This window comes from Anguilla rostrata, chromosome 8 (assembly GCF_018555375.3).
Source record: "Anguilla rostrata isolate EN2019 chromosome 8, ASM1855537v3, whole genome shotgun sequence".
NCBI lineage: Eukaryota > Metazoa > Chordata > Actinopteri > Anguilliformes > Anguillidae > Anguilla > Anguilla rostrata.
This window is the reverse complement of record NC_057940.1, coordinates 33,363,612-33,391,354: the sequence shown is the minus strand read 5'-3', so window position 1 is coordinate 33,391,354 and position 27,743 is coordinate 33,363,612. Positions and strand designations below refer to the sequence as shown.

General features: G+C 44.3%; 2 protein-coding genes across 2 annotated transcripts; one reads left to right on the top strand and one right to left on the bottom strand.

Annotated features, from left to right (window-relative positions):
• Positions 1 to 2,862: 2,862 nt before the first annotated feature.
• Positions 2,863 to 22,753, bottom strand: nsun2 (NOP2/Sun RNA methyltransferase 2). Its single transcript, XM_064347789.1, has 19 exons — positions 22,472 to 22,753; positions 21,622 to 21,779; positions 20,112 to 20,216; positions 19,768 to 19,873; positions 19,171 to 19,242; positions 17,403 to 17,487; positions 16,262 to 16,454; positions 15,253 to 15,327; positions 14,800 to 14,930; positions 14,518 to 14,591; positions 12,143 to 12,273; positions 11,048 to 11,144; positions 10,123 to 10,313; positions 8,820 to 8,912; positions 7,749 to 7,884; positions 7,289 to 7,369; positions 6,888 to 7,026; positions 6,626 to 6,665; positions 2,863 to 4,227 (listed from the first exon to the last, which is right to left on the bottom strand). The coding sequence occupies exons 1-19, from the start codon at positions 22,550 to 22,552 to the stop codon at positions 3,867 to 3,869; spliced, it is 2,349 nt and encodes a 782-aa protein (XP_064203859.1). The 5' UTR covers positions 22,553 to 22,753; the 3' UTR covers positions 2,863 to 3,866.
• A 460-nt stretch (positions 22,754 to 23,213) lies between these two features.
• On the top strand, positions 23,214 to 27,412 carry srd5a1 (steroid-5-alpha-reductase, alpha polypeptide 1 (3-oxo-5 alpha-steroid delta 4-dehydrogenase alpha 1)). Its single transcript, XM_064347792.1, has 5 exons — positions 23,214 to 23,738; positions 24,062 to 24,228; positions 24,601 to 24,702; positions 26,276 to 26,426; positions 27,029 to 27,412. Exons 1-5 carry the CDS (start codon positions 23,428 to 23,430, stop codon positions 27,093 to 27,095), a joined length of 798 nt encoding a protein of 265 aa, XP_064203862.1. The 5' UTR covers positions 23,214 to 23,427; the 3' UTR covers positions 27,096 to 27,412.
• The last annotated feature ends 331 nt before the right edge of the window (positions 27,413 to 27,743 follow it).

The following is a 27,743-nucleotide window of genomic DNA, read 5'->3' as shown; positions in this document are numbered from 1 at the left end:
AAGAAGACTGATCACTAGTGTTTGGTCTGTGTGCTTGTTCCTTGGGTAGTGTGTAAGTAACATAGCTCACATGGGTTTTTTGTTTTTTTGGAAAACTCAGTAATGAAGAGTTCATTCTCTTCGGCCTGGGGTGATCCGGTACGGTGAGTTTTTAGTCTCATTAGAATGCTATCCACATGGATGAAATAGCCCACCTGGGTTATCATACCATGCTGTAGATATGACAACATATCTCAAGAATGTCCAGCACTGCAAGAAAAGATAACATCTAAATGATATTCAATAACAAATAATTTTAATACAGCCTAATTATTTTAACATAAAGAAACTATAATTACAATGATGTGGAATGAACTATATTAACTAGAATTAACTAGATTTTCAATTGGCACACAGTATGTCCTTCAAAGTACAATCTAGGGTTTTAGTGGTAATGATTGGTAGACTTTTGTCTGGATGGAAGACATTCCAGTTACATGACTTAAGTGTACTTAAATAGCGAAAACGGTCTTCACTTGTCCATTGGTCTAGGTATAATTTTATTTTTATTTTTAAAATCAATTTAACCTTTATTTATACAGGTAATAAATGTGTAAGCTGGGTGTTAAAAAAAATAAATGTAGCCAACAATCACCAGCCAGAATATGCGATTGCCCAGACAAAAGAAAAAAAAACTACGCTAATTAAGAAACCCAGACACAATCAAAACGGGTTTTATAATTGGTCAGTTTTTCCTCAGACTAGTGACTGCGAAGCCTTTGAAACGGCTTCTAATGAAGACTGCGAGCCGTGGCGGGGGTGGAAGAGAGAGCCGTCCCCCCGCCTACTCTCACCCCCCCCCCCCCCTCTCTGATCTTGGTTCCTTCTCCGTTACTAGGCAACACCTGCAGGCATCTGCTAAATAAAGCCCTGTGCCAGCCAGAGATGAAATGGCTTCACAGATCTGTGGACGTAAGGAGGCCGTGAACTCAGAATGTCTCCACCTTGGGCGGTTTCCATTTCGATGACATAAATGGCAGAGAAACGAAGGGAGAAAACGTCGGTTGGGCTTTAGTGACCAATGGCGTCGCTTCAGCCAAGCACTACCCTGCACATTATTGAGAATGTGAAACAAAACAGAATATCCATCCTGGTCAAAACACCACTCTGTAGCCTGTACCATGTTCACATTATACAGCGTCTTTCTGCATGGGATTCAAATGCAGTCAATAAAAACGCATGTATCTGTCATTTGTATTTTCATGTAATTATATGCAATTAGACCATCCGTATATCCATGAAATAGGACTACTTTGTGGAATATGTCATTCATTTTAACCACTTAAACTCAACATGGCTCCCGGGGACAGCTAGGTGTCCCACCGCGAGACACACCTGATCAGAAAATACCAAAATCATCCCACACAGCAGGTGTGATCCTCTAGCAGGGCCTACAGACGGGCAAAAAAAAGAGAGAAAAAAATAAAAAGTGCACCTTCATTAAATAAAATGTCAGCTTGTCTTTAACAAAGACCATTTGCAAACAGCATTGCGTTAAAGTTCAGCGGATGGAAAAGCAGACATTCGCAGTAAGTGGCTGGGAGGGGCGGTCTAAAGCCCCTCAAAATCTAGCAAAACATTTGCCTAATCCAGAAATAAAATACAAGCTCATCCCCGTTACATCTGCTCCTTTTTTTCCTGACTGCCATTGCATAACCTTTTCATTACATAATCCAAAATGTATATTCATATCGGAGGATTAGCGTTCAGTTGCGTGAACTGTGCATAAGTATTCTATTGTGTTGGGAAAAGCCCACGCCAATGCCTCCACTGACAGGGTTACTTCAAAATAAAGCTTTATTTATAAATAAAACAAGCTAATACATGACACTTGATGCTGCATACTCCCAACTAACAGCCTGGTACATGTTGTAAATGCTGAAAATTGCTGCTGTAATGGTGTGAGAAATAAAATCTTAAATGACCAATTTTGAGTCATTCTGACTTAGAGTGGAAAACTAATCTGATAGCTGCATATGAATTCATAATATATGATCTCACAAATTAGATTCTACAAAAGACCCAGGGGTTCTGTTATCAACGGGCTTCCATTGACATACATATGTTTCAAAGTGATTCAGTTGCAGCACAAGTGGAAAAAATTAAAAAGAAGATAATTAAAATCATAAAAACTGCAAAAAGAAAGTGCACAGATCAGGATTACTGGAAAGAGGCTAAAAAAAAAACAAACAAACACAAGACCGTTGAATGACCTTTAACGAAAATGGAAAATGAATTCTCGGGGAAGACGCCTCTCTGTTCTGTACACAGACGCAACTTTAAAACAGCTGGACGAAGGCACCAGCATAAATAATGCGTGCCTTTCGCAGCAAAAGGGTCGTGGATGTCCACTTTCGGAAAGAACTGGATTTAAAAGGCCTGCTCTAGGAGAATACGCTCTCCGTGAAGGAGGAATTCATTACAGTATTACAGAGCTGGCAACGGCAGAAGCAAGGAACATCACTCTCTCTGACAATCAATCAAACTCAAAACTCAGGAAGTCCACGAGCGGTCATGCTGCATTCAGAGTCCTCAGCTGACTTGCTTTGACTCGCTTGTACTTCTTTGCAACTGCAAGAAGCGAACGAGCCTCAAGCATTTCTCTTTACTGCTAATCAAAGCAGCCTACAGGCATACTTTATGGTGACTGAGCAAAGGCAAATAACAATTAAAAAAAAAACAATGAATGTTGTTACCAAACAGTGAGAGAAATGAAAAGAACTATAAAGGCTATTCTTCAGCACCATTTTTTTTCCAGGAGAAAAACAAACTTAAGTAAAATAAAGCCAGTTATGCTCTTTATAACAACTGACAATGACATCATCAATTTGTAGGATGTTTTTATTATTCATTTGTCAAAGGGCATATTCCAAACAATGCTTTAAAAGGAATTCCATTTATTAACATTTTAATTTGCTAAAACAAATGCTGAAATTGAAATATTGTAAAGTAAAACAAGAGAAAACTAGTATTTATATTAACATTGCATTGTCGTGCAACAGGAAATACCATACATTCTGCATTTACAAGGTATTCATAAAAACCTTGAAGAAATTTACCTTTAAGGGGAACTCGAGGCATTACGTAACACCCATAATTTGGGGGGGGGGCCCAAACAATGGCACTCCGGGACAATGCCTGCAGGCCTGCTGTTCAGATAACTCCAAAGCTTCAGTCATGTCTTAGATATTGTGATTAGGGAACTTAAGAGGCGAGGAGAGGAGAGGACAGGAGAGGAATGGGAGCTATATCCCAAAAACATCAACACTTGTAACGGTCTTCTGCATATACAAATCAAAGATTTGGTTTTGACGCAAAACAGGCAACACAAATTATTCAGAGGGTAGGATAGAATGTGTCAGATTACACCTTTTAGCTGGAGTTCCCACTTAACAAATGACTGTAAAAACATGAACAAAATGCCTACTTTATTTTCAAGCCTATGGCAACAGCTTTCAGTAATCGTATTTTATTTAAAAAGAAAAATTAGATTGACGCCAATACTACATTTAACTGGGCAACATATTGCAATTCAAACACAGGAGGGTTAAGGACGTACGAAAAACGCATGTATAAAATAAAATAAAATAAAAGAACAGCATTTATTTTGGAGCCGACTGCACACGCAGCGGCGAACTGGCTGGCGTGGTTGAATCTGCAGGCACCCCGTTGCTCAGTAGAAAAGCTGCGGTATCTGTACTGGCCGTAGCCTAGACTAAGGTCTGCCTGCCGCTCACCGCCCACCCTCTCTCTGATTGGCCCGCGCCACGCCCCCGTTCAGCTCCGCCTCCTCCGTGGCTATCCTTCCTCCCGCCGGTCGATGGGGCTCAGGAGCCCTTCGCTTCGTCGGTTTCCGTGGCGTCGCGCCCGGGGGCGGAGCCGTTGTTCTCGTCCGCCTCCCCGTCCGACGGCAGGTCGCCCTCGGCCTCTCCGTCCGCCTCTGGCTCCGCCTTCCCGGGGTCCTCAGTGGGCGTGGCCTCGGGGTCCTCCGTGAGCGTGGCCTCGGGGTCCCCGTCCGCCGGGGCCTCGCGGGCCTGGTCGTCCCTCCGGCCCTGCTTCTCCCGGAACACCTCCACCCCCACCATGCGCAGGTAGTGGAAGCGCTCGTTCCGCGGCACGAAGGCCCGGATGGAGGTCTTCCCTCGCCAGCCGCACAGCTCGATGGGGCACTGCGGGGCGTCGGCGTGCCTGGCAACGGACACAGCGCTCGGTGCTCAGGCATGTGTGCTGTAACACGCATGCACGCGCACACACACACACACACCTATACACACACACCACGACACACGGCTCATGCTACTCAACACTGCACAGCTCAAAAGCTCACGCTCGTACTCTAACTGCACAGTCGAAAAAAGCTCACTAGATTGCTGCCAAGTCCGTTTAATTTCCAAGTTGTCGCCTACTGACGTGGAGGCTAGTTTGAGAACTAAGGAAAACCTAACCAAGGAAAACTGAATAATAAAACCTGAAGTCAGATTCCACAATTAAATTACCCAGTGCACTCTTGTGATGTTGCCAGATTTGATTGCTGCAGTTATTTAAAAATTTAGCTGAAATGGCAGCAATGAACTCAGTCAAGTGCCATCTGACAAACTCATTTTAAATGTGTCTACATTTCTTCAATGTCTTCATTTCTTTATCATGACGTACAACACTTTTAAAATAACTGGCCTTAGTTGACCGTCTGTAGGCCCTACAGGGAGTCCCAGCAGGGGACTCAAACTCCAGTCCTGGAGGGCTGCATCCTCTGCTAGCTTTTCTGCCGTTTCTATTCAGTCAGCAGCCAATTTAGGCCTTGGAAACAAGTTGTGCAGACCTTTCTGTCAATCAGCCACTGATAATTAAGCTTGAGTGCAGGAACACATCAAAAGCCAACGGCCCTGAAGGATTTCAGTTTGAGATCCCTGCTGGGCACATCTTCACTACTCAGCCCATGACATCACAATAGACATGGGCACCTTCGCCCAGCCCACGCCTGGTCACATGGTACGCTGAGAAAGATCCAGACGGGGCTGAGCCACAGGCCTCAGAGACGCAGAACACACCGAGCAACAGCTGAATCTCAGGCTAGTGTAAACACAGAATGCTCCAGAAGCCCGCGAGCGCTCTCCACAGACTTGTCCTGTTTGGTTAGCGCACACCTGGAAAGGCCACCCTCTCCTGGCGCGGCGGCTAGCGGATGCGTTAGACGAGCGCGGTACTCGCGAGCGTGCGTCGCTCCTCGTCCGAGGTGCGCTCAGCCAAATAACTATTCCGCGTGAATCCGCTGGGCGCTGGTGTCCGGCCAGCCGCGGGAGAACAGAGCCTCTTTGAGCCTGCAGGTGCCTCTCTCTCTAACACGCACTCGAGAAGCTGGGCCAATAAAACACTCAGTGGTTAGCTGTGCTCAAAGCACGTCCTGCCAGCTGCTGTCTTCAGCAGACATCTATCTCAGCCAGGGAAGACATACACCGAGCTGCGCAGACATCTATCTCTGCCAGGGTGGATATACATTGAGCTGCGCAGACATCCATCTCTGCCAGGGTGGATATACATTGAGCTGCGCAGACATCCATCTCTGCCAGGGTAGACATACACCGAGCTGCGCAGACATCTATCTCTGCCAGGGTGGGTATACACTGAGCTGCGCAGACATCTATCTCTGCCAGGGTAGATATACACTGAGCTGCGCAGACATCCATCTCTGCCAGGGTAGATATACACTGAGCTGCGCAGACATCCATCTCTGCCAGGGTGGATATACACTGAGCTGCGCAGACATCCATCTCTGCCAGGGTAGATATACCCTGAGCTGCGCAGACATCCATCTCTGCCAGGATTGGTATACATCGAACTGCGCAGACATCTATCTCTGCCAGGATTGGTATACATCGAACTGCGCAGACATCTATCTCTGCCAGGGTGGACATACACAGGGCTGCGAAGACAACTATCTCTGTGACGGTCCTTATACCTATGGAAAACTGTGGGAAAATCATACCAAATGCAAACTACTCACCAGCGACTCTTGGGCAAATAGATTCTTTTTTAGAGGCTGATTAATCACGCCTTCAATTTCCAATTATGAAAGAGTGCCACTTCACACATAAATGTAATGTCTGCTTGAAGCCACTGGGTTTATACGCCACGCCTGGATGCTCCACTCCATTAGTTTGAGGCAAAAAAAAATTCCCTTCACCAATTTAACCTTCATTAAAGCCTCATGCAGCTGAGCAACACAGCTTTCATCTTTGAGAAAGTGCACTTAAAGAGCACAGGAAGAGCCAATGCCACATTTATACAGTGGCTAGTCGCATCTTAGGAGCAGCAGGGTCTTAGCCTGCTCTTCCTGTGAAAGTCATTTTTGCGGAATACCTCCGAGAGACAACAGACCTCACTTGTTGCCCTCGGACCATTTGCCAGGCAGTGGCTCGAAGAAGAAATGGCTGAAGGTGCATGGACAGACGGGTGGACACATCTGGTTACCTTCTCTCATGGATGCAGTTCATGGATGCATTCTGTACTTCTACGTTTGAAAAATATTTCTTCAAAATATTACTTGCATAAAAATACACACACATGTAGAAAGGGGACATGCACTTACTGTGGGTCTGGTTTGTACTTCAGAACGATGCTGCCCATCGCTGTAAAGAAGAAGAAGAAAAAAAAAGAAATATGAGCACATCTTGGATCTGACCTCCATCCGCTCAGACAGGATGAGGAAGGGCACTAATGCGCAGGGGCCACAGGAAGTCACAGGAACCCAATGGAACAGTAAAGCAGCTTGACACTCCCGGCTTTACAGAAATGAGCCGCGGCCCGGTCCCCGCCTCTGTGACCTGACTGGTCTGGGGGGGGGGACTGACCCAGCTGCTTGGCCTGAGCGTTGGCGTCGCTCCCCAGCTTGCTGAGGTAGGGGTTCTCCTGCGTCAGCAGGACCTTCACGTCCTCCACGCTCACGCTGATGATGCGGGCGTTGATGTAAGGGGAGAGGGTGTATATGCCCTGCAGGGGGAGGAAAACGTCCCGTCATTCCTCCTAAAACTCAGTCAGGTGTGCACTTACAACACAGAATTAGGCATTATGCCACAGTAGATACCATTATGTGCAGCATGGTAATTAAAATGACTGCAGTTAGACATTAAGTCACATGCTGTACTGCACCACTACTGTCAACATCAGGTGATGTTTGAGCAGCAACAGAACATCTGAGCTCTTTATTTGAAATGGGATCTATTTTCAGCCCAGAGAGGGTGTGCCATATTACCTCCTGGGCGAGCCTGAAGGCACAGCCAAACTGCTCCCCGTCGTTGTTCCGAGACCACACCTTCACGCCTGTGTTTATCACCTGCGTGCCACAGACATGCGCGTTAGACTCCAAGGAGAGAACTGTCACTTTCATGTCACGTGATCGAACAGAGCACGGCATATTGAATCAACAAGTGCTACAGACAGGCCTACAGCCTGTGAATATAATGCTTTATTCTAAATGACGGGATTCACAACAAAACAGATACAGTAACGGTTGGCGTTCAGTGGAAAAAGGAAAAGCCTAAAAAGAATTGAGGCTCTCATGTTAATGACTGAACACTGGGGCTTTGAGAGTGTGCATGTTTCAGAGGAGACGGCTCACTCTCGGCGGGTCAGGCGAGGGGACCGCAGGCTGTGGTATTTATGACCGCGGGCTGGTTCTCCCCCGCAGGGGCCCGTGTGTGGGCGGCCCTCACCTTCATGCGCTCGCTGTTGTTGAGCAGGACGTTGCGCAGCTCCTTGGAGACCATGTACAGATGCCTCTTCTTCCCCTCGTGGGTCCTGGTGAGCACGTTCAGCTTCGGAAACGCCGGGGACAGGTTGTAAAAGGCTCTGGAACACACACACAGAGACGCATGAACACGCACACACAAACACACACACGAACGCACGCACACGCAAACAAACACAGACACACGCACGGACACACACACACACACACACACGCATGCACATTCACACACACAGATGTACACAAACGCAGACAAACACGCACACCCACAGACACGCACATGCACGCACACGCACACACACACAGACAGACACAGACACAGACACACGCACACACAGACACGCAAACACACACAGACCCACGCATGGACACACACACACACACACAGACGCACACGCATGCACATTCACACACACAGATGTACACAGACGCAGACAAACACGCACACACACACGCACACACACACAAACACACACGGACGTACACGCACACAGACGCACACACAGATGTACACACACGCACGCAAACGCACACGCACACACACTGTTGGTTTAACACGCAGGAGGACGGGCCATATGGACAGGGCCGGGGAGCGAGGCTGGCGGCGCTCGCTCCGGTTCAGCTGGCGGCCGGCAGCTCAAAAACGCTCGAGCCCTTTCTGATGTTATTCTTCTTCCACAAAAACAGGGCCGAGAAAACTCATTTCCTGCTCATGCTCAGCTAACAACTCATGGAAAAATAACACCCTAAATTCTCAATTACACTAGTCAGGAAACACACGCTGTCACGTCTACTTCAGTGTCCGTTACCTCAGAATAGCTCCCGTGAAATGTACATTTTTATTTATACTCATACTGGAGACGGGGAAGAATCCCCTTATCAAACGCCAACGGCACAGCAGCCAGGCAGGCGCTTTGGTTGGGTATAATAACGCAGCTGGCATTATTCCATGCGGGCAGACAGCGTGTTTCAGGGTGGGGGGGGGGGGGTTTGGATGGGGGGGGGGGCGTTGAGAGCGGCTGTTAGTGGCACTCACTGGATGGGAGGGAACACCGGGTCGTCCTCAGTCAGGAACACAAAGGGATCTTCTTTGAAGCCGAACAGCTTCATCTTCTTTGATGGCGGAGGCCTGCGAACGGAAAGCGTTTCATGTCAGCGGGGACGCCGTGGCGGCGAATCGGCCGAGCGCGCGCGCTCTGAAACGAGCGCGGGATCCTTCGCCGCGAGAAGCCCGCACAGGCTCCGCGAGCCTCACACTGCAGCAACCTCACCACGGCGATATAAAACAGAAGGGGGAGGGGGAGGGGGGGAGATTACTATAATTCAAAGGCTGGCTTGAGCTGGAAAGTGGTACCATTTTATACCACTTAATTCACCTTAAATACCGTTCAGCCCGCTGGATTAGGGAAGAGTCCTCGTTGCGTAACGGGCATTCGGAAGCCTCCTAAAGTAAACCCGGTGACAGGAGCCAAAAATGAGGAGAGAGGAAGTGGACGACCGCGAGCGGAAGCGTTCTTCCAATGAGAGAAGACGAGTAAAGCTTTCAGCAAGGGCAGTGCTGCAGAGCGGTCTCCTCCACTAGTCTGAGGCACAGAGGGGGTCAAGGAGACCACTACAGAAAGGGGGTGGGGGGGGAGGGCACACAGGATCCATAAAGGGGAACCTCACACAAAACCCCAATGCAAAAAAAAAAAAACATGGAGTGTATCACCTAGGAATGAAGGTAACTTCAAATTCTTTCTTGGTTCTTAAACAACTTTATCTACTGCTCATACAAAGTGCAGAATAGACAGCTGAAACTCCCCTCTTCGGCATTTAAAGTTCTGTTGGAGAATGTTTTTACTCGTCGCAAAAGTTGTTAGATTAAATGCATGAATAGGCTCCCAATGCCAAAGCTCAATGAATAAAAATGGTCCATTTTGTGTATGCTCAGATGGGTTGCTTTCAGTGGTCTGTATTTGTCTAAGTCTATGCACACTGCTAGTCTAACCACACTGCTAGCCACATGATAACAATCAGCAGTGTTTCAGTGTTCCGGGAGTGTCACAATGCATTTTGACATCCTACGCATTAGGCTTTGTGTGTTGGTGCTCCTTTAACGTCTCCGTAGAGATGAGCTTTTCAACAGCTTTTCACCTCAAGTTTTCAAAGGCCTAACTTACTGAAATACTGTATTTACTTTCATACAGCTGAATCTTTAACTGACACAGTTCAGCACAAGCCTTTCTGGGCTAACAACAGCAGCACTCCACGCGGGATTTGAACACGCAACCCTCTGACCGAAGACGGTAGCAGACCGTGACGGATGGCCCAGAGGAAGCGGCGAAGCGTCGTCTCACCCGCACACCGCGGCTTTGGCAGTGGGGGCGGTCTCCTGCGCGGGGTCGCCCGGCTCGGGCCCCGGGGGCGTGTCCTCGGCCGCCGCCTCTCCTTCCTCCTCTGGCTTGGCGCCGGGGGCCGCGGCGGGGAGGGGCTCCTCGGCCGGGGGGGTGGGGCAGGGGGGCGGGGCTTCCGCTTCCCTGTGACGGATCTGAGGGGGGAGGAGGGACGGATTGGGGCGGGGTGACGGCAGGTGAACCGGCAGGGCGAGGGTTCTCTCTCCTCGCCCGCGCGCAAATCCCCCCTGTCCCGCTACGCAGCCGCTTTTAAACGCGGCTTACGGGGAATGAGCTTTAGAGATTAACACGCAAAACGCCTCTCTCCTAAATTCACATTCCGGAAGCCTCTTATCAAACTGATATTCCAATTTAGCCAAATCAAAGCAATACCATTTACGTTTAAAAAAACAAGATTAATAGATTCACAAAGCTTTAAAAAAAAAAAAACTAAGCTTTACCAATTTTATCACCTACAGTGAATTGCACAATTAAACAGATCCAGAGCTTAAAGGGCAGACCTAGTGAGACTGCATAAGAAAGAAAAGAAGGGAATGTATGATAGCGCTCATTTATAAATCTGCTCGTTAGGGCCATTTACCTTGTTAGGGTGATCTGGCTAAGCCCGAATAAGGATCTTTCCCAGAGATTCATTTACAAATACAGACTCTTTTTCTCCCCATAACCCTCAAAGCTGATGTCAAAATTAATTTTAGGCAGGATTAGGATTCAGTAAACATCTCAATCTGCTGATCATCTTCTACACGACAGCCAACAGTGAAATTCGGACTCGACTCAAACCCTGACAACGTTTCAAAAGCCAAAGACCCTTCCAGCTGGACGCAGTGTAGCGTGTGAGTGACGGCGGGGGGGGGAGGGGTCAGGGTACCTTAGGAAACCGCCGGTTCCAGGGCATGGGCGCCTTCTTCACCAGCACGGCCACGAAGAACCCGCCGGTGTTCTGGTGGTGCGGTAGTATCCTCATGCTGGAATGCATCGCATTGAGAGAGCTGTTAAAACGGCCACACGCTTCACATGCTTCCCTCGTACATTGCTGGCGGTAGGCAATCAGAAATCAAGGCCTGTCGCTCTACAGTAATCCCTAAGCAGGTGCCGTCACCGTGGGAAATGAAGATTTCCAAACATTTGCAATATTCCGCACTTATGAAGCTGAACAGGTCTCAGGGGCGTCTTTTGCAAAGAGCCTCACTCAAAGGAACGTCACTCAAAGCCTGCAGGGCGCTCAAGCTATGCTTCCCACACTCGAAACTGGAGGTTGAGTCGCGCCGATGACTTTAAAATGACGTTCCCTTTCCCTACCGTTTGCCGCTCAGAATTACAGTGGGGTCAGGGTTGAATGACGTGATGCCACACATTTCACATCGAGCCGCTCCATATAATACACATAAGGTATGTATTATCATGTGACCATCCACATACCAATGAACTACAGTGCTCCAAATGGGCTTTTCTACAATAGAACTACCCATCTAAAGCAATATACGCTAATTTCCCATGCTAGCATAGTGTTCACAGCAGTTCTCAGTCAATTTGCCCTTGCACGTCGATGGCAATTAATTCCCTGAATGTCTATTTGAATGCCCTTTTTTGATGCTTTTCCCAATATTGATAACACATTTGCATTTTTCATATTTCAGTCATTGTTGCCATGACAATGAGTCTCAAGTAATATTTGCATAGCTGCAGTAAATGCACCACAGTTTTCATCCTGTAATGGATTTGCGTGACATCACGCCTCCAAAGAACTGTAGCCCGACTGTGCCCTCTTGTGGTTACAGACTTCATAAAACCAGAAAACCCGCACTACTTTATCTTCATTTCCCCATCGTCATGACACGGGCTTTGCCACAACATTAAACAATAGCAGGGTGAAAGCAGCTGTGCCTTTATGAATATGTGATGTCACCACAGAGCGAGGCAAAGGATTCGCAGAGCTCAGATTCACGATGCGCAAGAGACGCACCATCTCTCCAGCTTCAGGCTTTTGAGCTTGTCCGGGTCGGTGGGAGGGAACATTGTGGGCCGGATTTGTGTGTGCAGATTCTTTGGCACCTCTGACCAGTCTGTGTACCACTCCCCACCTTTAGTCATAAGCTGAAAAAAGACAGGGTTAGAAATGAAATCCAGACCGAAGGGTAAATCTGAATCAACAAGGACAAGCAAATCAACGCACGTTAGTCAGCACCCTGCAAAGTAACTCGAGCTTTGGGTTCAATTTTACTCAGATTCCACCTCCAAAGACCTGGCTACATTTTTTAGGCACTGAACAGCTGACTCCATTGATGCAGCTGGGCGTCTCACTGAAGCAGTTAAGGTTAAGTATTTTGGTATCCTGATAAGTATCAAGGGTACAATAGCGGCGTCTGACCTGCAAACTGAGCCTATAACCTTGAAGTCACGAGCTCAGCTCCCTAACCATTATGCTACATTGGCAGCTAAGCTCACCTCTTTGTAAATGGAAGTATGAAAAAAAAAAATGTTTTTCTTCTATTTTGCATTCACATTATCAAACGGTTACACAAGTCGTTACCTCTGTAATTATGAGGCCTTTGCCTAATGTTTTTCAGAAAACGGTGAATCGTTTATTACCATGAAGGCAGTGGAATTAGATATTATTTGAGAGGTTGCATCCAAATTGATACTGTACAGAGCAGATAACACTGCTATTACACCACGTCACACCATCAATATGACATCACCAACTCCAGAAGTGCACATATTTCCATGTAGGACACAAAATGTCTAAATGAAGGTCCTTTACCCTATTCATGTTACATTACTAACATTTTAATGAATGGGTTTACTTTCACATTTTTAACAGAGTAGTATAAACACTGCAAACCATGTCCGTAGTGAGACAGTCGACCTTTGAGTAGCTAGCTACAGTATATTGGATTTCAGGTAACCTTTAAAGCATATTTAGCGCATGACTGAAATGTAAACAAAGCTTCACGTGTGGATATGAAACAGCTGTGGGCCAGCACAAAACCATCTGGCCTCCAACTTTGATCCACTTTTCTTTTCTTTTTTTCATTTTAACTTTATTTCAGTTAGTTACACAGGCAAGGATGATATTAGCCCAGAATGCTGAGCCCTGTTTCTGTAGGGAAACTCCATACCCACTCAGCACTACGTGTAATTAAGAGGTTATACAGAGAGTTGTTACACATGCCAATTCATGTGGTGTAAATATTTACAAAGCGCTGAGCCAAAGTCTGCACCAGGAAAAAAAAAATCTTTCTACATTTCCTGTCTCAACGGAGGGAATCATTTCATAAGAGTTTTGACAATTCACAATAAACTAGTCAGTTTAAACTAGCTCCTATCATGGAGGACATAAAAAATGTAACATGCTCAAACTTTCCTTTTAGAAGTCTGTGGCAGAAAAGTGGTAGAACATAATTTTAATATACTTTTTCCCCCCATAAGCACGGAATAAGACAGTATTTCAGTAAGACGATTGATAGATAATGAATCGCTCACATAGTGCCCATTAAAGAATTTGGTCCAGAGAGCATAGCACTGAAGCCTTCAACCCCTCATCTGACAAAGTGCATTTAGGATAATGCAACACGTCATTTTTATAGCATTTTAAATAAAACATTCACATGCTTTTCTAAGATAATTCCAAGAACCTTCTAAAATTTGTTTCAGGGATACTAAAAGGACCTTATTTGTAAATGAATGATCATATAACTGAACAATGTGAAATAATTTGACTGAAAACATGACCCTCACAGTATAAACAATTCATCGGGGGAGGCCGCATGCTTTGGGAAATGGAACACTTGCGTCACATTTTGCTTTCTGTGATTTTTTTTTCTCTTCACAAAAGGCATTAAACAGCATAACACCGTCAACCACTGAAAACCCCAGCCCTTCCACAACCTTCCATTTCCACATTGGCAGTCAAGCACACTCAGGGTTTTCAGGCCCCTGTGGGAAACCCCATACACGAAAGCACTCGTCAAACGACCCCATATTTGCTCCTTTTATTTTTTTCGCCCCAGTTTGGAACCACCGATTACGCCTCGACTCACAGCTGTGTGACCGGCACCCAAGGAGCGCGGCAGCTTTAGCGCCTGAGATGCTATCGCCGATGAACCTGCGGCTATTCTACACGCTACAGGCACCGGTGCGGCAGCGGAGCTAGCATTTCGCTCGTAAACAACAGCAGGTCACCTGTGGGCACCTGGCACCTCATTAGCAGGGACTAATGTAGCGGTAACCAGGGGTGCCGAGACCCACCCGACACGCCGGACTAGGCCCAACGCTGTGGTAGCGAAGAAAGGGTAATAAAAGGAGTCACAAGCTAGGAGGGAGAGGAAATAGGAATACCTTCCAGTTTGTCATCCCGGGCATCCGCTTCAACCCTGGCAGATCATCTGAGGCATCTGCAAGCTCTAAGGCACCTGGAAGGAATGAGGTCTTATTATCACTCAAGTCAATAACCCACAATAACCACTAAGAAGCTACACAATGGGCATCAAGGTTTGCATTTGCGAGATTTAGCTTTAACTGAACTCTCGACACATGGAGCTCTGGCAGCTGACAATAAGAAGACGTCAGAGCCAGTGTGTGCAGACTGTGCCTGCGTGCACTCGGTTATGAAATGCCCACCTTCACTCTTCTCCAGCAGAGAGGCGATCACGGCCTCGTCCTCGATGGGGTTGAGCGAACAGGTGGAGTACACCATCCTTCCCCCCACGGCCAGCTGCTCCACCCCCCGCACTGCGATCCTCAGCTGCAGGCTGAGCGACACGCACAGGGGTCAGTTAGCGCACGAGTGTAAAAGCCGCATTACAAAACACGTACACGCCTTCCAATGGAGAGGCAAGCAAGGCGCCCTCGCTGGACCGACGATCACTCACACACACAGACCGCAATTAACAAAGCTACAACGGCATTACGCCATCGCTGCGTCACAAACCCGCCAATCACGCGCGTATGGACGCTCACGTCCGTGACTGCAGCCCCGACAGACGCGCACGCACGCACTAGCGCATGCCCTCGCATGCGCACCTCAGCCAGACCCGCTCGTAGAGCCCAGGGCGGCCGTCGTCCCTCACTCACCCGTGCAGCTGCAAGCTGTTGCTGGTTGACCACTTCTTCCACACGTCAATGTTCTTCCTCATCGTCCCGTCTCCGCTGAGGACAACCAAAAAATAAGAAAATCAGCACGGACTGAAGAGACGCACCTGTACCGCACCGCTCTGGCTTCAGGGCAGCCCAGCCTGCTTCCTGGAGAGTTCATCCAGATGCCACCCTTCTGTGTCAGTCACTTAAGGGTTTTGGCACAAAAACTTGCTCCCCGCTGCTTTTAGCAACACATTATTTTGGGGTGAAAGTGTTCAGCCTGAGGAAACACGATCTAGTTACGTTCGGGGGTGTGCCGACGTGCGGTAATTACAGAGTTCGGAAAAACTAATTATGTCAGGCGGGAGACGAGTGCGCAGGACCGCAGGTCATCATCATCCATCCGAGAGAAGGAAGCCATTACTCTGCAGGAACGGCCGGCCACATCGTTCTTCTGAAATGAACGCCCCCACACGTGTTGCCCTTGGCACGGGCGTCGGCCCCGAATGCGCTTAGCTGGCGAGGCAGAGTCACCGCCACTTGAGGTCAGGACTTTGAGAGGTTTTTCCATGGTGGACTGATGTGGTCATGAGAGATGATTTTTTTTTTTTTTTTTTTTGAAAATGTATTTTGTGCAGATGAAAAAAGAGCGAGCATACATTCTTTTTTTTTTTTTTTTTTTTTTACTCTGGTCATAATCGCACAAAATAATCGCTCGTACACAAACAAGCAGACGCACGGCAGGAGTCAATTTAAAAACATAACACAGAGAAAGCCATTCCCGAGCCCTGCCAAGGCCTACATTTTCAGTAGTCTACTCACATGTCAGACAAAGACTTGCAAACAGGGTAAGTTAGGAACTGCCTAAAACTGTGCAAGACAATCGTCCGCATGCATCCCTTTACTTCACCATGTGTATTAAATGTTCTAGCTCAAAGAGACGGACCAATCAGGTGCTGGATTCTGCGTCTAGTGCAGCAGTAATGCACTGTGATTTTCAACCCACCTGCAGGGGACGTCGCAGAGTATTCTGTCATAGAGCAGGACTTCCCTCTTGCCGTTAGAGTCCACCAGTAGGTTGGGGATGCTGGAGGCGTCGTGGTTGACCACCATGATGCACGGGCTGTTCAGCCTCTTGGCCTGGTGGACCAGGAGGTAGCAGCGCTTGTTGTCCACGTCGTTAGCGATGACGAAGCCCTCTGCGTCACACGGGGGTGGGGGGGGGGGGGGCGCCGTTAGCAACCCTGCCGTTTGTTCTCAGCTTTAAGGCTAACTGCCGCTGCATCTGAGCACACTGCACGTTTCAAAGGTTTGAGTGGCTCTCCTCTACCTTAAGAACACTCGTGCTGAGGCCTGCTTTCTCTCACGCACCACGCTAGCTTCCAAATGACTGTCATGTTAACTCATCTCGTTTGAAGTACTTTGTACCGCCAGCGAGGCTGCTCATCTCTTGAAAGAAGATCTTAAAATTCAGTAAGACTACATGGGAAAATAAACAGGCAGCCACTGCAAGTAAACACTTAAATGCGTTTCACCAGCCCGGTTTCTGAGGTCCTTCCATTACGGTGATTACCACTGGCGAAATGAAGAGGAAAAATGTCTAACACGCTATGACAATTTTTCTCCCCCCTTTCCATCTGCTGCCTAATTAAAGCTGGAAATCACATTTTCCACTGTACGCGGCTTCACCGGTGAGGAGCTAAATGTCGCAGCAGTTAGCCGCGCAGAGAGCTCTGGACGGGTTTGTTGAAAAACAGAGGTCCGCAAATGCCAATTAGTGAAATTTCACGCAAGTGGGGGCTTCAAGAGGGGGCTTCAAACAACGCAAAACCAATCGACGCTCGCCGCTTCCGAACGCTCAAGTTCTTCACTCAATCTCGAAATAAGCAGCGGCGAATATTTAACGCATCGTTTCATCCGTCCTCTCATCTACAAACGGAGAACGGCAAATGGCGCCCAGGCGTAGCAGTGATAGCCTAAGACCAACACTCATTTGCCTTTTTGCTTACAATCGAACAAAAATTCACATAAAACCATGTACTTATCTCCAAAGAAAGAGATAAGTATGATACATTTTAATCGTAGCTATAGAGGATTTTCTATCCAACTTTCTGCAGTCAGTAAAGTTAATAAAAAGGTAAATGTACCTGGAAAGGGTACGTCCATGTCAGAGTGCAGCATCTCAATCAGCTGTGCAGTCTTGGACCCCGGAGCTGCACACATGTCCAGAATCTGCACACAGAGGTTTGTGTGTCAAATATGGGTCCTTCATTAAAACATAATGGCATGATAAAGTTTGTTGCTACTCATTTATACTCTGGCTAAGGCGATACATAAGCTACAGTAGCTAGACATGCCAGCTTCAGTGTGCAGGGACATTTTCAGGTCAAGGTAGAAGACCTCAGGCCAACGTCATCTCAGCCAAATATGATCTGCCCTCCGTCTGAATGCATGAATATTTCAAAAGGTCTATTGATGAAGCAGTAGGACAGCAGACCGTAAAATTAAAACATTAAACTTCAAACGAGGACCAGTCGAGTCGCATTTGGCCCTCGGCTTTCACTTGAACACCATTGTAATGTGGCCGTGTGCATGCATAGCGCATCATCGTCCCTGGTCACATGCCGGGGTTTGGTGGAGCACACCGTGGTGGCTTGGGGCCATCCATTTCATTTTGATTTAATTCCACTGGAGGAACAACAGACTGCATCCATTCCAGAAGCGAAAATGGCACTCACATCATACCCACACGAAACTGCAAATACAACCTGATTGAGAACAGGTTCCGTTTTTGTGTAAGCATACTGTGCGGCAGTCGACTATGAAAACGCAATATTTTGCACTGGAATGAATTAAGCTACTGCTCATCTCTGTCATTTTTGCACACGCTTCTGATGGGTCATTACATTACATTACAGGCATTTGGCAGACGCTCTTATCCAGAGCAACATACAACAAAGTGTATAACCATAACCAGGAACAAGTTCTTTACTCATTACTCATTACTGCAGCAATCACTAAAATCCTACTTAATTAAAAATTAAGTTGCCAGCAAATAAATAACATGTTGGCACTTGAGTGCAGATCGGGAAGAGTAAGTTTTCATGAAGATTGTCCCAAATCTGCTTGGCCAAGTTTTCACTTCATGCAATTCACAAAATGTGCACTTCTAACGAAAGACTCCCCCTTAGCCGTGTGAATATGCACACCAGCTCTGGACACTGTTCTTCTGCGCCCAGTGTCTCTGTCTCCATTGTGTGCAAACCTTATAGGATGCATAGCTGCTTAAATACACATCCAGCAATGCACATACAGATATTTAAGGAAGCTGAAGGGGTGAGGGAAAAGTCATTATGACACTGCAATTATAATAAATGTGTGTAGCCATTACTGAATGAATTTTCTACACCTTTATAAAACTTGTGGTTGGTTAAGACAAACAGCGGAACGTAAAAAGTTGGGAGTTATTTATCTGAAAAACGCACAAACAAAAACACCCTGATTACTGTAACTTTCCCCAAGTCAACTTCAGCAATGGCAGTTACTCTGCAAAATGAATCAAGTTAGCCTGTAACAACCAAAGAACAGCTATATCTGGAAGCAATGTAAACATGACTAAAACCCTAGTCACTTTTGAGGTGTCCCGTTATATAGGCTGTGTCCCCTGGGAAGATTTCCAGTGACATCATGAACTCCAAACAATCCTCCTCCTTCTCTTATCTGGCATATATTACTCTCCTCAACAGCAGCCGTGCCACCCTAATTATACCTGGCAGCAGAAAGCTCGTGCAATTAACTCTGTCAAACCACTTCAACATGAAAGCCAACCATAAATCATCCCTGGAGAATTATAAAAAAAATAATAATTAATTCCAGGAAAATGCAAATAAGCTGTCAATTTTCTTCAGAAATGACCTTGTGATGAGACTCTATCTTCAGGAGGAGAGGAGGGATCATACTGACGGCTTCTTGTCGGCTGATGTTCCCCTTTGAAAGGAAGAGGTAACAACAGGTCAGGTTTGAGTCTGAAATAATATTGTCATAAGTTGAGAAACTGATATACATAGTTCTCATAAAACATTAAGGCCACAAAGAAATACATTAAGTGCTTTAAGGCTTTCATGAGCCTGCACCATGCTTCAATTTGCACAAACTACATTTATGTGCACCATTTTATGCACTCCTGTTTTCTTATCAGTAAGCTATGATTTAATGATATGGTCTACATAATAATAGATCTACACCTTGCATGCTAAAAAGATGTCCTAAGCCAAACAGAAATCTTTAAAGGATTTAGAAGTAGGCAAAATATCACATATTTAACATAATTCAGATGATTGTAAAAAGACTATCAAATTTCTTAAGTTAAATATTGCTATTAGTGAATTACTCTCATCATACCTCAGAAATTAAGACTCACAATATGATTTATTTACACATCAGGGTACTACAGCAGTACAAATGTATATGTTATAAGTTCTGTGAAGAGCCATTTTGCAGCAGTGGACTGACCGATTCTGTTTCGCTGACCAGGAACTGGTGGAACTTCTCCAGCAGCGGAGACTTCCTCAGGATCTTCCTGCTCATGTTGGTGTGCCACGCCAGCTCATCTGGATACCTCGAGATTTTACAGAAAAGAAAAGTGGCATTAACCCTCGCCATTTTTTACCATTTCCATTTCAGTAGCGAAAGCTAAAATCCTCTCGACTCGAATTTGGTGAGGCTAGCGCTGTGCATTAACGTGCAGGCAACGTCTACCAATGCCACCTGATTAATGATGACAACACACACAGGCCACAGAGAATACAACAAACAAATACGATTCCAGGGTCTGATCCATGAATGAATGTCCTTACCAACTCAGGGCTTGTGGGGCCTCGATCTTTTGGCCATCGATCTCAAGGTCTTGAATCTCTTTAAAGTACTTCTCCTTTAAGCAATGGAGGATCTCTTTGGCATGGCTGACAAAAAAAAAACAGATATTTATTATATTACATATATATTTATATTTATTATATTACATTTGATTTTTTTATTTTGCAGATGTGTTTTGGTGTTGGGTTTAGTACCAACAGTCCAATGTTCTTCAGTCTCTTACTTAATGAGGGATCATGCCATCTGACCCCTACTAATAAACAGTATCACCCCATTAATAAAATTCTTGACTGGCCAAATCAGTCACCGAATCTGAATCCAGCTAAACATGTTTTTCATACGCTGAAAAAAAAAACTTAAGGCAACTAGCCACAGGAGCAAGCAGGAGCTGAAGATGGTTGCAGTACAGGCCTGGTAGAGCATCACCAGAGAAGATACTCTTTTCTTGGTGATGTCTATGGGTTACAGATGACAAGCAGTCATTCCATGCAAAGGATAGGCGAGAAAGTACAAAACATGATTGCTTTGATTTACATAACATTAATATGTTCCAAATGTTCTGGTGCCCTGAAATGGGGGGAGGGTTATATATAAAAAGTGCTGTCATTTCTACATGTTGAAACCAAAATGTATATAAATACACTAACAGCTGAAAACCTGCACTTTAACCACATGTGAATTGTTTGGTAATAAATCTAAAACTGCAGAGTACAGAACCAAATCAAAATGTGATACGTCTTTGTCCCAAACATTATCGAGGGCACTGTATATCCATTTGAAATTGCATGAGATATTTACACCTTTGCCATTACCCAGCTACACACAGGGATGGAAATGGCTAATGAACATCTAAAAGGCACAGAACGTGTAACTGTTAAGTTAAGAGACATTCTAAAAGTGACAAAAAATGACACTGTTTGGTTGGGAAAAATGCTAAACAAACTTTCCTGGATGGGAAGACCTTATTTATTTACTTAATATTTGCTTGTTCAGTGCAAGTGGTGAACTGGTCCAATTTAATGAATGGTAAATGGTAAATGGACTGCATTTATATAGCGCTTTTATCCAAAGCGCTTTACAATTGATGCCTCTCATTCGCCAGAGCAGTTAGTGGTTAGGGGTTAGGTGTCTTGCTCAAGGACACTTCAACATGCCCAGGGCGGGGTTTGAACCGGCAACCCTCCGACTGCCAGACAATCGGTCTTACCTCCTGAGCTATGTCGCCCCATTAATGAAATGTGCAAATTTTAATTCTGGACTATCCAAAGAGACATTTCGACTCAACTTTGGCCGAGAATCAAAGTTCTCTGGAGTAATTTTCTCAAACCAATTTAATTCTAGGCCAAAGTTTCCTCATCACCAATACACCCTACACCAAATATACACATTGGAGGCGCAGGTAGTATCATATTTTACAAGTCATTGTACTCAGCACAGAGTTTGCTGTGGTTTAAAACCAGCAGTGCCAATCATGACTTTCACATCGCTTACCTTTTGTACCCTGTTATTCTGATAGTGGCTGGCAGGGGCTCCCTCATGGCCTCCATGAACTGCTCAAATTCCCCCTCTGGTACGATCTTCAACTCTTGGTAGTAGTGTTCAAACAGCTTGTTTTCCTTGATGATTTCAGAGTAGCCTGCACCCCATCCCTGAAGGCGGCAACATCATTTGAGTGTTTCTTAATGGAAGTCACAAGGGACAGACAAATTCTGAATCACCGTTTCGTGCACTGTTTTGCATCTCTGGTCACGGACTGCGTGCTAGCTGCGGCCACAGGATTTAGGTCTTGCTGGCGTCATCGCCTTCAGTATAGACAACAGCTCTGGGCGAGGGCTCGAGAATTTGATTTAAATTGTCAAAAAGTTAAGCATAGGACATCGCCTACCATCATCACCTCGGTGGAAATTGTGTAGAAACACTACAGACTGAACGATGTATTGCATACTATAAATTAATTTAGTGGACATTGTCATTGGGCATTTCAAACGCAGCCAACAACTTGCTACAGTGTAGCAAGATTCCACAATATGCAGCATATTTCCAGAATTCTAATCATGATTACTGACATCTTTGCTAGCCGGTCGGAAAACGTGCTACACCGTGGAATGTCAACAACATGCTTGATCTCAATCTGCCAATTCCATGGGTAGTAAGCCTGCTAACCAAGTGATCTATTGTATTCAATGGATTTAACTGTAGCTAGCTGGTTAGCTACCTGTTAGGTAGGTTGCTAGGTTGGGGAAACCAAGTCATGGACATGCTTCAAACTTAGTACAATAACTACCGTTAATTAAAAACATAAACATATTCTTTTTTTTTACTTGAAAGCTAGCCAACTTACAGCATTATCTCTGGTCCTTCCATCTGGCTTTCCATTTCTATCTTGTTGATTTTTCTGTCGGTTCCGGCTTCTTTTTCCCATATTGCACACACAAATCACTCTGGAGATAAACCTTCGCAACGTAGCTAACTAGCTATTAAGATATTTAAGTGTATAGCTAGCAGCAAGCTATGTGCCAAACAATGTTCCAGTCAGTATGCAATGAAGTTGGTCCAATGTATAGACATGTGTCGTATACTCGCACACGCTGATAGACGAGGAAAGCCCGATAGGTAACCAGCGCCGCCTTCTAAAAAATGTGACTAAAAGAAACACGGTGAGTGAAAAGTTCACTAAAGTGGAATATTTATCGCTAAATAATAATGCGTTCAATACAGTTGGACAACTCAATTAAATATATTTAAACCCAACAAAACAGGCAAATAAGGAGGCACCTAGGGGTGTATCTGCGTTTTAATTATGCAATGATAAAACAGAAGCTACTGTTATAAAACCATATATATGTATACTGCTCGTGTCATGTACGGAAATGAAACGGCACCGGCTGCAATTAGGGATAAGCATACTTGTTCTGTACTAATTCTAGCGTTCAAACTGTATTTATTGTATTTCGCTTTTTAGCGGCTATATGATGTTACCTCACCACAATACGTTCAAGAGTCCCTATTGGTTTATTGATGATCATATGGGGCAGAGCGGAATTCGAGTGGTTTGTTTCGGTTTAAGAACCGCCTACTTATTAACTCTCTGTATTCTGTCCTTTGTGATTGGTGTAAATTTATCGTCTTACATCATGTAGAATGATTGCACGCTTTCAGTTGTAATGGTCTGTTAAGTTGCATTGTTATGGTGATCTTTTAAAGTTGAGCTGCAGTGGACAGTTTCCAGAAAAGAATCAGATCGAGTACTATTTTAATTTGAAGGAACGTGACTTTTCGGTGAAGTTTCGCGTTACAATGGGGGATATCTTTACCGCGGTGTTCGGTTCAGAAGATGAGGAGCACTATATACTACAATGCATGTCTTACATTCTAATATTCATGGCCGGGGCAACATTTTTAACTTTACTTTTTGAGAACGTCCCCTATGGCAGATATGCAACCAGCAAATATGGGTTTCCTGTCAACGTTAAACTTGCATGGTTTGTGCAGGAGTTGCCTGCATTCGTGTTACCCGTCTTTTTAGTGCTGAAGTCGTCTGCTCCACAGTTATCTGATACGGCAAATCGTTTTCTTATCGCTATGTATTTTTGTCATTATGTGCACAGGTAAGCATTACGAGTATATTTAAACATAATTGTCTTTATACATTAATATATTTCATATTTATTACATTAATTTCATTATTAATATACATTAATATCTTTTCTATCGGGGCAACGCAGTTGATTATGACATCGTTCACTGCATTATTATTATTATTGTTATTATTATTAAGAAAATTATGATCATTATTAGCAATATTGTTATTATTGATGATAATAATCATCATAATCATCATCATCATACTTAAACTTGTCTGTACCTGAGGTGGGTTTGGGTGGAAAATCAACATAAAATTAATATAAATTAATTGTGGTTTCTGTCGTAGATCTCTCATCTACCCGTTTTTGATTAGAGGAGGAAAACCAACCCCCTTTTTTTCGTTTGCCCTGGCGTTTGTTTTCTGTATATACAATGGATATCTCCAGATACGACACCTGAGCCACTTTGCAGAGTACCCTAAAGACTGGGTCAGACACCCTTGGTTCATCGCCGGTAAGCAGATATGGTCAATTGATAAATATTGTGGTTCATGCTAAAGTTGCCGAAAATGAATTATACTTTATACTTTAAGAACTAAAATTGTTCAGTTTGGCAAATTACCACCTGTTTGATTAACGTTTCTAACTGAAATTTCAAATCTCCTACTCCATGTTGATTTTTTTTTTTCTATCATTGGTCTTAAAACCTAATCCTAAACTTTTTCTCCTGCTAGAACAGACAGTATTAGTCTGGGCATGATTTAAGTTCCCATTAGTTCAAATGCCTTTTAATATTCATTTTACTTATTCCTTTAGCATTAAATAATGCTTCCTATAACAAACACTATTATTCATTGGCCAACTTTGCACATTGGCTTACTTTCAGGATTCGTGCTCTGGTTATTAGGGTGGCTTGTAAACATCCATTCAGACCATATCCTTCGAAACCTTCGAAAACCCGGGGAAACGGGTTATAAGATACCAGTAGGTAAGTAATCTGAGCACTGTTGTTGTTGAAAATTACACTTGCCACATAAAAACATTTAGTAGCCCTGAGTGTATAGGCTGGGTGTATAGGTCTGGTTGGAGAATTTCAGTATACTCTGCTGGTTAAAAACCTGGGACAGAGGCTGAGATGTATTTATCAATGGCCTGCAAGGCCTGATGATGAAACTACCTCACTGACTCATTATCCCACTGAGATGTTACATGGATCTGATCAATTCCACATAAACTGCAGAATTGAAAGGTGGCCAACTGACACTGTTCATCGCTAAATACAGATTCAGTGAGAAGAGACATGTACAAAGAGTTTAAATAATGCCTGATATCAGTGTGCATTTCAGACCATGGGTTTTAAAATGAGATCAGAAGGTATGTTGTGTAAAGTGTTAGCTGTGGATATAGGAGTTATTGCAGTTATGTTCATTTAAGTTTTTAAAATCTTTTCTGGAGACAAATTGCAACTAGAGAAGTTCACATTTGTGAACAAAGAGTCGTTATTGAGAACACATCTCTAGATCACTCAGTGTTCAACTCAAATCTTGTTGTATGATGCCAGAATTTGATAAATAATTAGTCATGAATGTGTAATGTGCCATGATAAAAAGATCCAGTTTCTTTCAGTCAGAAATAAAAACAGGCCCTTGCCTGATGAGTCGCTGCTTTTGCACCCAACAGTCCAGCCTGAAGATATTAATAATCTCTGACAGTTTGCAGTAACATCTTGTCATATATTTACAACTTCGTATGCAGGGTGTTTATACAGCACGTGGAGGCTAAATTCATTTCTAAACATGGAGAGCTATTGGAGAATATTTTAAAATGAGCACAATGGTGTGTATTCACATATGCTTCAAAGCTGGTTTAACATTGTATTAAAAGCAGTGTGCTGTTTCAAACAATTATAATAATCCATTTTGATGGCAGTAAATATAATAGTGGCACTGCATTGATTTGGCATGGGATTGAAAGCATAGCTTCAAATTAATTTGACACTTTGACAATTCATTGTGTGTCCTATGATAGTTGAATCATTAATCTTCAGTGAAATTTTTGCTGTGACTAGGTAGTAACACAAACTTCTGAAACATCTGAATGGCTCCCCTAAAGTGACAATAATACTTATCTTTTTCCCACTAGTTCCTATTTAACATGTTGACAGGGATTCACATGTATTTTAATTATTTAAGAAAAGAAATGCACAGCTATTCATGAACTGGGTCATGATTAGCGCATGGGCAGTACATTCCCAATGGCAGGATTGAGAGATACAAAAATAATTCATGTATTACAAAATTTCCACAACTAGATATTTTACTAAAATAATTCACATTTACTAGCTTCCTAAAAGGCACAGCAGCAGTGCCTTTGAACATGCAATCTTCTAGTTTCAAGCCTGTTTCCTTATTCACTACTAGTATTCAGGGCTGCCAGGTGTGTGTGAGGTGTACTACATCTGTTAGAGATTAACTAATCGTAAGAACACAGATAGATGTGCTCATCGCAATGAAGCTTGCAAGGCCTTCAAGCTTATACTCAATGTCTGACCTGCTTTGCAGGTGGCATGTTTGAATATGTGTCAGGCGCAAATTTCCTGGGGGAAATTGTGGAGTGGTCAGGATTTGCTCTTGCGGCTCACTCCATTCACAGTGCTGCTTTTGCCATCTTTACGTTCGTCGTGCTTTCCAGCAGGGCTGTGGCTCATCACAAGTAAGTTTCCCGTGAAACCAGAATACCTGCTACGCCAGCAAGGGCTGCAACCAGGACTGCGGCTCCCTGTTCATCTTCACACCAGCTTAGAGCAGAAAAGAGTTTGAAACTGTACCAGTTTAGTCTCAGTGGCCAGTTCCTTATTGGAATTGTATGGAAGGGAGAAGACCCTCTCGCTGATTAGTGCATGAGAGATATACAATGAGCACACGTACAACAAGCCAGTAAACAACTTTGCATAAAACTGTGGAATTGTGCAATTCTGTACAGCATGTCAGTATTTACAGACAAGCTGTCCGATATTACAGTTGCCATGATTTTCAAATCAATTATACAGTTTGTGGCTACAGTGCCTTATATGTTGAAAGAAAAGCTGTCTTGATCTGTTATTGTGTTCTTAAATAAATCCTGGCTGAATTACATGATACATTTTGCCAGCTCTAGTTTCAGTGTTGATTACCCACATATTGTACATATTGAGTATAGCTGTGCTGTTGATAAAGCCTGTTGAAGATGTTTTTGAAATTTATGAGAAACAAGAAGTTTGTGGTGTGTTAACAATATATTAATACGATACTCATGGAATGTGTGTTTATTTCTAGGTGGTACCTTGCGAAATTTGAAGACTACCCAAAGTCAAGAAAGGCATTAATACCTTTTATATTTTGATGAACAATGATTCTTGGACTGAAATGTCACTTTGACATGGGGCACGGCACTGGATACTTCACTCAAACCATCAAAGTTATGAGCCATATCAATACTGTTTATGAAATACAGAGAAACATGCTAACACTCCAGTATTTAATTCCTATCTGTCTGCCGCTACAGTGCCTACAGTGATTATTTCTCATTGTGCTGTGTTGAAAAATCACTGTATGAATTTTTTTCTACTCGTATATGTTGTATAATGATACTGTCTATAATGTCAAAATTAAAGATATCTTTAGATTTCTTTTAAAAATAAAAACCTGAATTTGACACAATTGGGCCAGGTGGATTCCTTTTTTTTTGAGAGATCACACTTATTATGTTAACGAGGTCCATCAATGTTGATTTCAAATACACCTGTGAATATCACCAATTTAGTGAGGTCTCACAACCGAAACGGCAGATGAGATCAGTCGTGCTGTCATGAACACCAAGGAACTGTCTGTGTAACATTAAAATGAAGTTGTTAGGAGGCAAAATGATAGAGGAGACAAAGCTTTTAACCCTCTCAGGAGCACAGTTAAGTCCATTGCAAAAAGAAATGTGTAAAATATATGGAACTAAGATCCAGTCATTTGACCAAATTGAGCACCCAGACAAGAGACT